At 40.6% G+C, this 9,978-nt stretch overlaps 3 protein-coding genes across 3 annotated transcripts; 2 read left to right on the top strand and 1 right to left on the bottom strand.

Moving 5' to 3' along the window:
- The first annotated feature begins 234 nt into the window (after window positions 1-234).
- Window positions 235-1,273, top strand: LOC105698482. Its single transcript, XM_012422774.1, has 3 exons — window positions 235-454; window positions 523-620; window positions 772-1,273. Exons 2-3 carry the CDS (start codon window positions 532-534, stop codon window positions 1,238-1,240), a joined length of 558 nt encoding a protein of 185 aa, XP_012278197.1. The 5' UTR covers window positions 235-454; window positions 523-531; the 3' UTR covers window positions 1,241-1,273.
- Window positions 1,274-1,888: 615 nt separating this feature from the next.
- Window positions 1,889-3,172, top strand: LOC105698500 (DNA repair protein XRCC3). Its single transcript, XM_012422803.2, has 5 exons — window positions 1,889-1,979; window positions 2,074-2,273; window positions 2,342-2,472; window positions 2,613-2,825; window positions 2,894-3,172. Exons 2-5 carry the CDS (start codon window positions 2,090-2,092, stop codon window positions 3,104-3,106), a joined length of 741 nt encoding a protein of 246 aa, XP_012278226.1. The 5' UTR covers window positions 1,889-1,979; window positions 2,074-2,089; the 3' UTR covers window positions 3,107-3,172.
- Window positions 3,173-5,796: 2,624 nt separating this feature from the next.
- LOC105698499 (phosphatidylinositol transfer protein alpha isoform) lies at window positions 5,797-9,941 on the bottom strand. The gene is made up of 6 exons (XM_012422802.2): window positions 9,540-9,941; window positions 9,157-9,187; window positions 8,086-8,349; window positions 7,914-7,991; window positions 7,457-7,837; window positions 5,797-7,370 (listed from the first exon to the last, which is right to left on the bottom strand). Exons 1-6 carry the CDS (start codon window positions 9,554-9,556, stop codon window positions 7,326-7,328), a joined length of 816 nt encoding a protein of 271 aa, XP_012278225.1. The 5' UTR covers window positions 9,557-9,941; the 3' UTR covers window positions 5,797-7,325.
- Between the last annotated feature and the right edge of the window lie 37 nt (window positions 9,942-9,978).

Raw genomic sequence — 9,978 nt, 5'->3', positions numbered from 1 at the left:
TTCAATAAACTTTTACCCAATTCAGGTTGTTCTTTAATTGTCATAATTTTTTTAATACGTTTGAAAAGCATGAAATATGATCTGGCAATTTGAAACCGGCTCCGAGGTATCGGAAGTTGAATCGACCGATATCGATAGTTTTCGATAGTTTGTAGCGGCAATTTCTAACGTCCGATTGAGCCGAATATCTTTCCAATGAATATGACAAAATTCATTGGTATGGCTCTGGTTTTCGAGTTTCGATTGTTGATTGTAATTAGTCCTTCGCTTCTTTTTTAGTACGTGACAAATCGAGATTTTAGTGCAGTGTTTCAGGGTAACGCGAGATCTCGCTTGGTAATCGACTTGTTCTTCTGCTTTCATTGGGTGCACTAGTTGAGTCTGTGGTGTACAGATCTTGAACTAACTTAATAGACCCAATAAATGAAAGTAAAAAACGTGAAAGCGCGAAGGGGTAAACGTCAAAACTATAAATAATCAAAAAAGTTATGGTTAGCACTGCTCAATTAATTATACTTGTAGAACCCCACCATGGATAATGGAGACCAGAAACCCTACAGAAAGAAGAGAATGAGGCTATCGCAAAGGAGGTTAAGCAGGAGGAAGAAAGCCCGCGATAGGTATTTAGTTGTATGTTGCTCATGTATAAAATTAAAGTTTTATTATTGTGCACAGTCCCGTTCCACGGTGGTTCATGCATAATAACCTCCAAATTATGAAAATTGAACACTAAGTTTTCATTGAATCGGATAAACATCTTTATCGGTTCAGGAGAAAGCGCCTTAGAGAGGAACGGCAGCAGCAGCTAGAATTGGAGATGGCGAAGACGGAAAAGGCTGAGCTGCTGACATTGGATGACATGCAGAGACACGGGGACTTCCTGCAGTGTATTATCAAGGAGGAGCCAAGTTTCCAACAACCTGAGACGATATTCCTTGATAGCACGGTACCGGAAAATAATGGACACGCAGAGGAAGAGTGCATCTTACCCTTCGATCCCGAATTTGATGCACACTTTCATCGGCAGCCCGTTATCGCTGGTCGACGTCTAGTGGATATAGACTACTTCCTACAGGATATGCATACCAAGTTCGATAATCACTCTCCCACGTGTCCCTGTAACTTTAAGGATCTCGCTCTAGTTAATTCTAAGTATCACGGTACACAAACTGAGATTATCATGGAGTGTCGGAGATGCTTGTACAAAAATTCCATTTGGAGTGAAAATCCAGGACAGTAAAGAGTAATATATTAATTTAACGGTATACATTAAGGCATACAGAGGTTTTCCGTTTCGGTTATAAATAGTTTAACCAAGAAGTTGCTCCAGGTTTGGTTACGAGGTGTTTAATTATTATCCATACATGGGTTTTTTCTATGTATGAATAACTGATGCATGATATTTGTATAGTTCTAAATCCTGGAAATATAACTTCCACGTTTATCTTTAGACATTCGGGTCAACGAAGACTTGATAGATCATTGATTTGATATTGAAATCGATGTGTGCCAAAAATGAGCAATTTTTCTAAGTTTTCTCCCACCATAAGAAAATTAACATTAACTTAGGACTACAGGTGATTTTCAAGGATCAGGAATAGGCGATTAGATAATATGATAGAATAGATAGAAGTCAATTAGATATTATGATAGCGATAGAATAGAAAATGTGTTGTGCCGCTACTGAGGGGTAACAGGTGGCAAGTGCATTAGCCGTCCGTATCCTCCACCAGGGGGCAGCACAGGACGCGATCGCGCGACCCTGCCCATGAGCTATCTCCCAACTTTTGTCTGGTAGATGGTATTACCAGAGATGATATTACCATCACGAGTATGTGAGCCGCCAGCGGCGACTCTTAGTAATGAGCTTAGACCATATGGTAATGAGTTGCGTCGCCATTGTGGGATAACAGGTGGCAAGTGCGGTTGCTTCTCATTTAAAACGGCGAAATTATTTCCGCGCCTTTTTCTCATTCATAGTAAAACATCTTTTGTACTTGAATTATCCTAATTAGTTGACGTTGCAGACATGCTCCATTATTAGGTTGTGATAAGTTATTTATAACTTTGTAGTTTTAATGCTGTAAGTATGTTACAACCTGATGAGTTTCTTACATCGGGGTGCCCAGTACTGAATTCAAATTTACGAGGAGGTATCAATCGAAAAGGTTTGACAGAGATTTATGGTCAGTCTGGAACTGGGAAGACGCAGTTAGCTTTACAGCTTTGTCTTACGGTGCAAATACCAATTGCCGCAGGTGGATTGGGAGCAGGTAAATGATGCACTATTTACCATTTAGTTTTTTTAATTCTAACATGTCATTCCTTTAACATTCTCTAGGTGCAGCATACATATGTACCGAATCAGTATTTCCAACCAGAAGACTGCTGCAACTATTAAAAACTTTCCCTAATGTCGAGAAGTACAATATCACTGGGGATTCGGTGTTTATAGAACATGTATCGACTATTGTAAGATACAATTTTTGTTTAACTTACCATTTTGATTACAAATTAAGGAAAAAAAAAATATCTCGATGAAGTAATTGCGTGTAGCCTGTAAACTTAGACTTAAAGGCGATGTACTAATTTTTTCAATCTCTTTGCTAAAGGAAGACTTGGAAATGTGCGTAATTAGAAGAATTCCAATACTAATGGAGTCTCAGAAAATAGGTCTCATAATCCTTGATTCTATCGCTGCACCTTACAGAGTCGAATATTCCGATTCTGAATTAAAGAACAGAGCGAGAAGTTTACGATCTATAGGCTACCAGCTGCACATTTTGTCTTTCAAGAATCGAATACCTGTTGTTTGCATCAATCAAGTAAATACGACCGTTGATATTCTTTTCCAGTAAAGTTGCAATAACGGATTACCGAGTGCTTCTTGCAGGTAACAGCAGTTGTGAAAAGTGATTGTGTGGATAATTTACTTAGTAAAGAACAACCTGCTTTGGGGATTACTTGGGCTAATCTTGTCTCGAACTCATTATATCTTTATAAAAGTGAAGACCATCGTTATGTATGTGTTAAAAAGTCATCATACGTACCACGAACGGTCATAAAATTTAACATATCTGATTCAGGAGTATTCGGCATAGCGTAAAGGATCTTCTTACAAAAGATAACTATTTTTATACCTAGTAGGAATAATAAATGCAGTACGTTATAACTTTTGACTTTATTAGCACTTTGATCTTACGATACCTCGACACACGCATGGGACTCATTTGTAATCAGTCCTTCTGCGACGTTACAAGATATTCCTTCCTATATAATTTCCAAAATAAATCATGTCAGGTTTAAATTAATTATGTGATCGGGGCATATGTATGAAATAACTGCGAGTAATGAAATGCAGTTATCAAATGAAATTGACGTATGATGACAATTAAGACACAATGTACAATATTGTTGCTCTCTAAAACAGACGTCTACCAGTTGCAAACCTGCCTTAAAATAAGAAATGAAATTAAAAAAATATAACGTGCATCTCCTTAGGTTAGACCGATAAATGTTTGAACAAATGAGGCTACATTCGGTTTTTAACTGGCAGCACTTTCATCGCAACAATTCTAAATAATTCCAGTACTGTCGATGTAACATAGTCGAAGGCATCTATGGAAAAATCATTTCTGTTGAGTTGATCTTTTTTTTTTTTTTATTATTATTACTAAGACTGTAATGTAATCCAGGCCTCGTACCCGTAAAGCGCATTTTATATATTCTTTTACATATACTGTTGAAAGAATAGATCTTTTAATGACTCTAATACATACAGCGTTACATTGAACTCCAAGATCAATAATGCAAACTTTCGAAACGTGAGTTACTTAACACTGTAGCCAACGATCAATAGTTAAGGCTTTTAACACTTTCCTTTTCCATATGTATATATATATAAAAAAAATCCAATATATATGTTGCACTCATTTAGCGGACCATGTACGGGAGATATATCTTCGGAGTTATAAATCCATGTAATAATTAACTTAGAAAGACAAGCCGAACATATTTCTATAATTATACGATCTGGTTCCAGGTCATGAACAGCGCATCAGTTGCATGAACTGAAAAACAACGCTAAATAGGTGCGACGTATACACGATCGTCTCCTCGCTCTGCATACTTTTGTCATTTAGGACAATTAAGGAAACCCTAATTGTAACATGAAAATTCTGGACAGCTATATATTCTTGTTTCGATCCTACTCTACGTTACCACAAAATATCTATTACTACGCTTCGCTGCCCCTATTTTTAAAGGAGCAGCAAATGCAGAAAATTTACGAGGCAGAAAGGTGTGTCGTGAATTATATACAGGGAATTACATGTAGATTTTAAACGACTGCAACGAGTCTTCGAAGTAGCCAGTACTGACAGCCAAAAAATGAACATAGCCTGATTTATACATTCAACGACAGAGCTGTATCGGAGCAAGTTGTATACGTTTAACTGCAGTTCTACAGGCATTTGCCCCAGATGACAGTAACTATTACGATCACATGACAGCATGCACGATAACGAACTCGAGTTAGTCGTATTTTCGTAACTTCCACTATGAGAAACAGAGCTTTGCACATGGCTCGATTGACTGGTGTTATTATAACAGCACACGTTTCCCTGTACGAGATCTTCCAGTATTACGCTAAACTCCTCAAAACGATCGTTTCTACTTCTTTTTTCCTTTCTTGCCTAGCTTCCTGTACAAACGACCATACCGAAAGTCAATCAAATTATACATTATACATACATCGGAGTGAATTTCATATTGCGTGTCTCGTATTATATACAACACACCCTTAACGTAGCTCACCTAATTTTAGCATCTTTTCTCGTTTTTAGTAATGAGATACACCACACAACGTTCTATCTAATAGTCTGCAAGGATTTCTCTGATTCCCTCTCCGAAACGGTGTATCTATATATTTATAATATATATATATATATATTTATATATATTTATAATATTTATAGTATTTGCATTTATAGTCTGCTATAGCATTATTGAATCGATAAAGGTATCTCTTTATAACTTATATCGTACTGAATTTCAAAGGACGATGAACCGATGACAGACTTTTATATGTGTCAACTCGGAGGAACGGTGCAAGGGAATGGCAGGCTCGAGACAGAGATGCGATTGCTGTGACTCGATAAATTCCTTCGACGACATCGAAGTGCTCTGAAGAAAACGGAGACGGTCGAGACTACATTAAGATTAGGGTTACTGGCACTAGAGTTCCTAGTTTTAAGACGATAGAATACAAGATCGAATCCGAGAGTTCGATGTTCGCTCGTGATCGGAAAAAGGGCAGCTTTGAAATACTTTTCGAGTCGCCGTACCCTACTATTGCTGTATCCTCTCGAAAAAACACGCCATGAATACTTAGTTAACCTTAAACAGTGTATCAACGACGGACAGAATCAGTTGCTAGTCATTTTTGGCATTTCTTCTATATTCACCATTTTATTAATATACTTTGAAACTCGTTATCCTTCTCTCTATTTTTTTGTTGAGGTCAAGTCCAGAAGCGAAATGAACCTACGAGGAATTCGATAGTCTTAGTCTTGCACTTCGTTAGCAGTTAGTTGTCGACCGAGTTAACCTCTTCCTTGTTTTTTGCTTTTCAGGTTTTCCTCCTCTAAGTTCTACAAGGACGACCTCGGTAATACTCTGTGCTCGCGCTATTGTCCATTTTGTCGTCGCATAGCGAAATTGCTAATTATTCATAAGGGCGATCGGGAAGGGGGACGATTACTTCACGTAGAACAATTATCTCAAGTACGCATAGTATCTTGAGGATTCCTCTGCTGTATATTAACGAGCCACGCGGTTACTTTCCAATTGAGGCTAAGCGCATTTTCGGACAATTTAGTATTACTAATACCGACCTAGACCTAATTAATAATTAATATACAGGGCGTCGCAAGAGTGCCGCACCGCAATGACGAATTATCCTTCGAACCTTAAGGTGATACGAAAGGGTCATTCTATATATATATACGTGACACCCGTAACACTTTAAGTAACTTTCAAAGTTTCAGTAAACGGTTTAAGCTTCGAGTCCCAAAACGACCAGGAAATTGTTAAATGCAACAATCAGCTGATCGTCCATGTACCCCTCGCGACGGCCGTCAAGCGGAATATAAATTTCTTTAAACGATAAGCATTGGTACGATTATCACGATTAACGTAAATGCGCGGTCGCATAGATTTCCTCGGTTGGACGATCTTTTTTTCGGCGACCTTAATGGCCAACGAACGGAAAAACGGAACACCCAGTGTTCCACTTTCGAGCGGCGCCATATTTCCCTTTGACATTTTAAGACTAAGATTCATCTTGATTACGGTGTGGCACTTGTCGTTTTTCGTACAACCGATGGAAATTAAAATAGCATCGTACAGATTGCTTGGAATAGAACCTAGGAGACTCGCGAAGAAAATAAACTCGCTCAGAACCTGCTGGAGGCAACGAAACCTTTAAGGGCGCGATATCGACGGCAGAAGAACGTAAAGAATTCAGGAGACGGGGTTTCCGAAAATAAATGTCGCGACCGTGGCTAGAAACTTAGAGCCGTCCGACTTTGACGAACATTGAGGCGTGTACATACATGCATACATATATCCTTAACAAAGGAAGCCTCGGCTTCGCGCATTGTGCGAGATTAAACGGTCGTAATAAACGCGCAATGTGCACTAGCGACAGTACGTAAACTATCATTCATTATTTAAATAATCCACGCATCCCGAGATCCGAGCAACATCGTCGAATGCAAGGACTGAACGCTGCCAGTGACAGGCATCCTGACTGCTCCGTTATAAACATTTACAATTAATATTAACTTCCTCGTTAAATCGCTAAATTATATAAGTTAGCTGGTCTATTCCGGACACCATATTGCCCACGAAAATCCTGTGTTTACCCCATCGATCGTCTTGGTCTCTAAGTAAACTTTACCCCCTTCCCTGCGCAATTTCCTATTCGTCTTTAATAACGGTGAAGTGTTACAACTCATTGACTGCGATGACGATTGTAATGATACCCTTTAGTGTCGATACATTCATCTAAAAGACTTACAAAGGTAAATAAATTAAAATCGCAGGTAATCTCAGTAGACACCGAGTCGTAGCTGAGTAATGCACAAAAACTGACCTGATCCTGAAGACTATGTATAACCGTTTCGCGTATTTTTTGCTTTCCCAATGGTTTTATGGCTCTTCGCGGCACGCGTTCGCTCCTGTGTACTTAATATATATATATATATTTATATATATATATATTGAAATTAATTTAATCTTAATTATGGATAACTACTAAAGCTTCAATCTTCGGCACGCATTCCTCGTACTTCCCCTAAGTGCCGTTGCTGTAATTAGAGAATCGAGAAGTTAGAATTCAGGATGATCGGAGGAAGAAAGATAAAGTTCTAACAGGAATGTAACTGTCGATTACCCTGTCCAGCTCTTCTTTCGTGTTGTCTTCGATGGCTCTGATGTCCTCCATCGTTAAACCATACCACCGGTCCATCCAGCAGAACACTTGCCTATGAAAATTGGTGAAGAGGCGCCTCTCCGCTTTCTGAATGTAACTCTCGACTCGAGTCTGCAGGCCGAACCATTTGAACTCGCACGTGACAAGTTTGTAACAAGTCATGACAGGCTGGACCTTATTCTTCCATTCTTTGCCAACTAGAGGACCCCGACCAGTTTTTTGAGACTTAAATTTGGTCGGGTCTTCGTCCTCCTTGTAGTCGGAACTAGCAACCGGGTCATTTGCTATATCGATGTGTATCACTTCCCTAATTTTTAGTTTATCAGGAGATAGTTCGTGCACCTATGATCGATTAAATGGCATTTCGTGAGGACAAAGTCTAATCGAAGACAGGTTAATTGTCGAAAAGCTAACTTACGTTCTGTTGGTCCCCAACGTCTCCGATATGGAATGATTCTATCATTATAATAAAATTCTCTTTCATGTATCCAGGATTCTGCAATGGTATTGAAAAAGCGTTTCAGAAAATTCTGTAATTTGGATCGGGTCCAACAATTATTCCATTAAACCGGAGATAAATCGATAATTACTGTTATAACTGTCTTGCAGTACGGGTAAGCATTCCATGCTTCCTCGTGGATTTCCAATGAGTTCTTTGGTAATAATATTCGAATAAATGCAGGCACTTTACTTGCCAAGTGATATATCTTATACGTATATTGTCCCGAGGAGTATTTTCCTCCTAACAATGGATAGTCCGTAAATGGTTCATTCTTTAAGACTTCTATGCCTTCTCCTCCACCGGTATTATCTTTACTTGCCTCCGCCACAGAGTACAATTGAGCCACTTGGTACTACAAATAAAAAACATCCTTGATACCGAATATATTAACAAGGGAATTCGAAATGTTTGCGGTAGCGTCTCCCACTACTACTAATGCACGACAATTGTGTTTTGGTTACATTGCACGGTATGCATACTCGACAATCGTGTCTCAGTTTATGAACCGTTGTCACATGAAAAGTTATTCCAAGCTTTACTTGTGTTCGACGTCGTTAGATCTATTCCATCTTCCCATGATAAGGTATGCTATCCGTTCTTTTGATAAGGCCCAACGTACACTTTCGGATTCGGTTAAATTAACTTAAGCGATACTGAGTCATCTGATAAAGAATTACTTCCAATTCCTTCGAACCACGTGTCTCCTAACCCTCTCCATTGATCCCTATCTTTTCTCTTGGACTATCCCACATTTCCTTTACATATTTGACAAAAAAAAAAAAACCTATCCACCATCTTACATAAGTTTCCATAAAGACACGCTTGCCCATTGGAGTAAAAACCAAAATTATCCCTTCCAAACATCACGCGAAGACCATTAAGAGATAATCATAGCATCTCACTTTATCCACCGTCATTCTCGTGCAGGCCTTTGCCATCTAATTGCACTGAAATAATTAATAATTAATAATTATATCAAGAGAATCCCAAGATCCTGATAAAATTCCTCCACGTAATTCCTACAGACCCAAGCAAACCGGCCCACCGGGTGCATTGAAACAAGCCCTGGCTTCGAGGCACGCATCATTGGATTTTTTCCCTCGATACGATCATTAACATGAAGTATATCGTAATAAGGTATCACCGTATAATGACATACCTCCTCGACGGTAAGGGGCAGAGTGACGCGGCTGGAACAGAAGAAGAATCGCGATGTCAGTGATTTGGCGAGGGAGATAGGTAATTACGGATCGAAGCAAAGTCGGGCCGTCTTTAGCGGGAGGAGAAGCGACGGGGCCAAGGAGAGCGACTCCGGCGAAATTCATGAGGAAAATCGATACGACGGACCGATATCCGCTCCGGCCTTGGACCGGCGCGAGGGTGGCAACCCTGACCCTTGCCCGCGAGGGTGGCTCGCGCGCCGACCCTCGGCTCCGGGGCTGCAGCCTCGTCGCCGCCACTCGGTAGCTTCCGGGCCAAGGCGAGCTCTATTCGGCTGCCGAAGCTTCTCGCCCGATCGGCCGACCAGAGGAGCATACTCACTATTCCTTGATGAGCATTTTCACTCGAGGAAGCACATGGACCGTGGATTCTGGGCCAGCCTGCCTCCGTATCTCCCTCTCCCTCTGGCGCGTTCGCTTCGAGTGCTGACTGGCTTGCCTTTCCGCTTGGCACCCGTACTTCCAGCAACTGACACCCGCTGGCAGCTGGCAACTGCTGGCAACTGAAAATTGGCACACTGCGGAGGAATACGCCTGCCACGAACAGCGCGGGCCGCGAATGTGTCAGCAAGATCGCCGCCCGCCGCGGTAGAAGGTGATGTCACCGACGCGCCGCCCCCGCCGAATCGCGCCGAGGGATTGTTGCACGAACTGTGGAGGTGTTTTACCGACCGAACCTGGAGGGTCGAAGTCAATTTCGCCACTTAGCGTGGACGCGAAAATGAGGTTAGATCTAGGTGGAGAGGTTAGGAACTGGGCGC

The sequence above is a fragment of the Orussus abietinus genome, unplaced genomic scaffold (assembly GCF_000612105.2).
Source record: "Orussus abietinus isolate OABI.00-Male unplaced genomic scaffold, Oabi_2.0 scaffold58, whole genome shotgun sequence".
NCBI classification, from domain to species: Eukaryota; Metazoa; Arthropoda; class Insecta; order Hymenoptera; family Orussidae; genus Orussus; species Orussus abietinus.
This window is presented reverse-complemented; position numbering and strand designations above follow the sequence as displayed.

What these genes read in the sequence shown, in the direction of transcription:
- LOC105698499 (XM_012422802.2), bottom strand. An exon ending in ACTGCAAGACAGTTATAACA is followed by an intron (nt 7,992 to 8,085) that starts GTAATTATCGAT and finishes ATACCATTGCAG; the next exon opens with AATCCTGGATACATGAAAGA. An exon ending in CGAAAGAAGAGCTGGACAGG is followed by an intron (nt 7,371 to 7,456) that starts GTAATCGACAGT and finishes CTCTAATTACAG; the next exon opens with CAACGGCACTTAGGGGAAGT.
- LOC105698500 (XM_012422803.2), top strand. Translation starts at nt 2,090, where the DNA reads ATGTTACAACCTGATGAGTTTCTTACATCGGGGTGCCCAGTACTGAAT. An exon ending in CGCAGGTGGATTGGGAGCAG is followed by an intron (nt 2,274 to 2,341) that starts GTAAATGATGCA and finishes AACATTCTCTAG; the next exon opens with GTGCAGCATACATATGTACC. An exon ending in CTGTTGTTTGCATCAATCAA is followed by an intron (nt 2,826 to 2,893) that starts GTAAATACGACC and finishes TGCTTCTTGCAG; the next exon opens with GTAACAGCAGTTGTGAAAAG.
- LOC105698482 (XM_012422774.1), top strand. Translation starts at nt 532, where the DNA reads ATGGATAATGGAGACCAGAAACCCTACAGAAAGAAGAGAATGAGGCTA. An exon ending in AGGAAGAAAGCCCGCGATAG is followed by an intron (nt 621 to 771) that starts GTATTTAGTTGT and finishes TTATCGGTTCAG; the next exon opens with GAGAAAGCGCCTTAGAGAGG.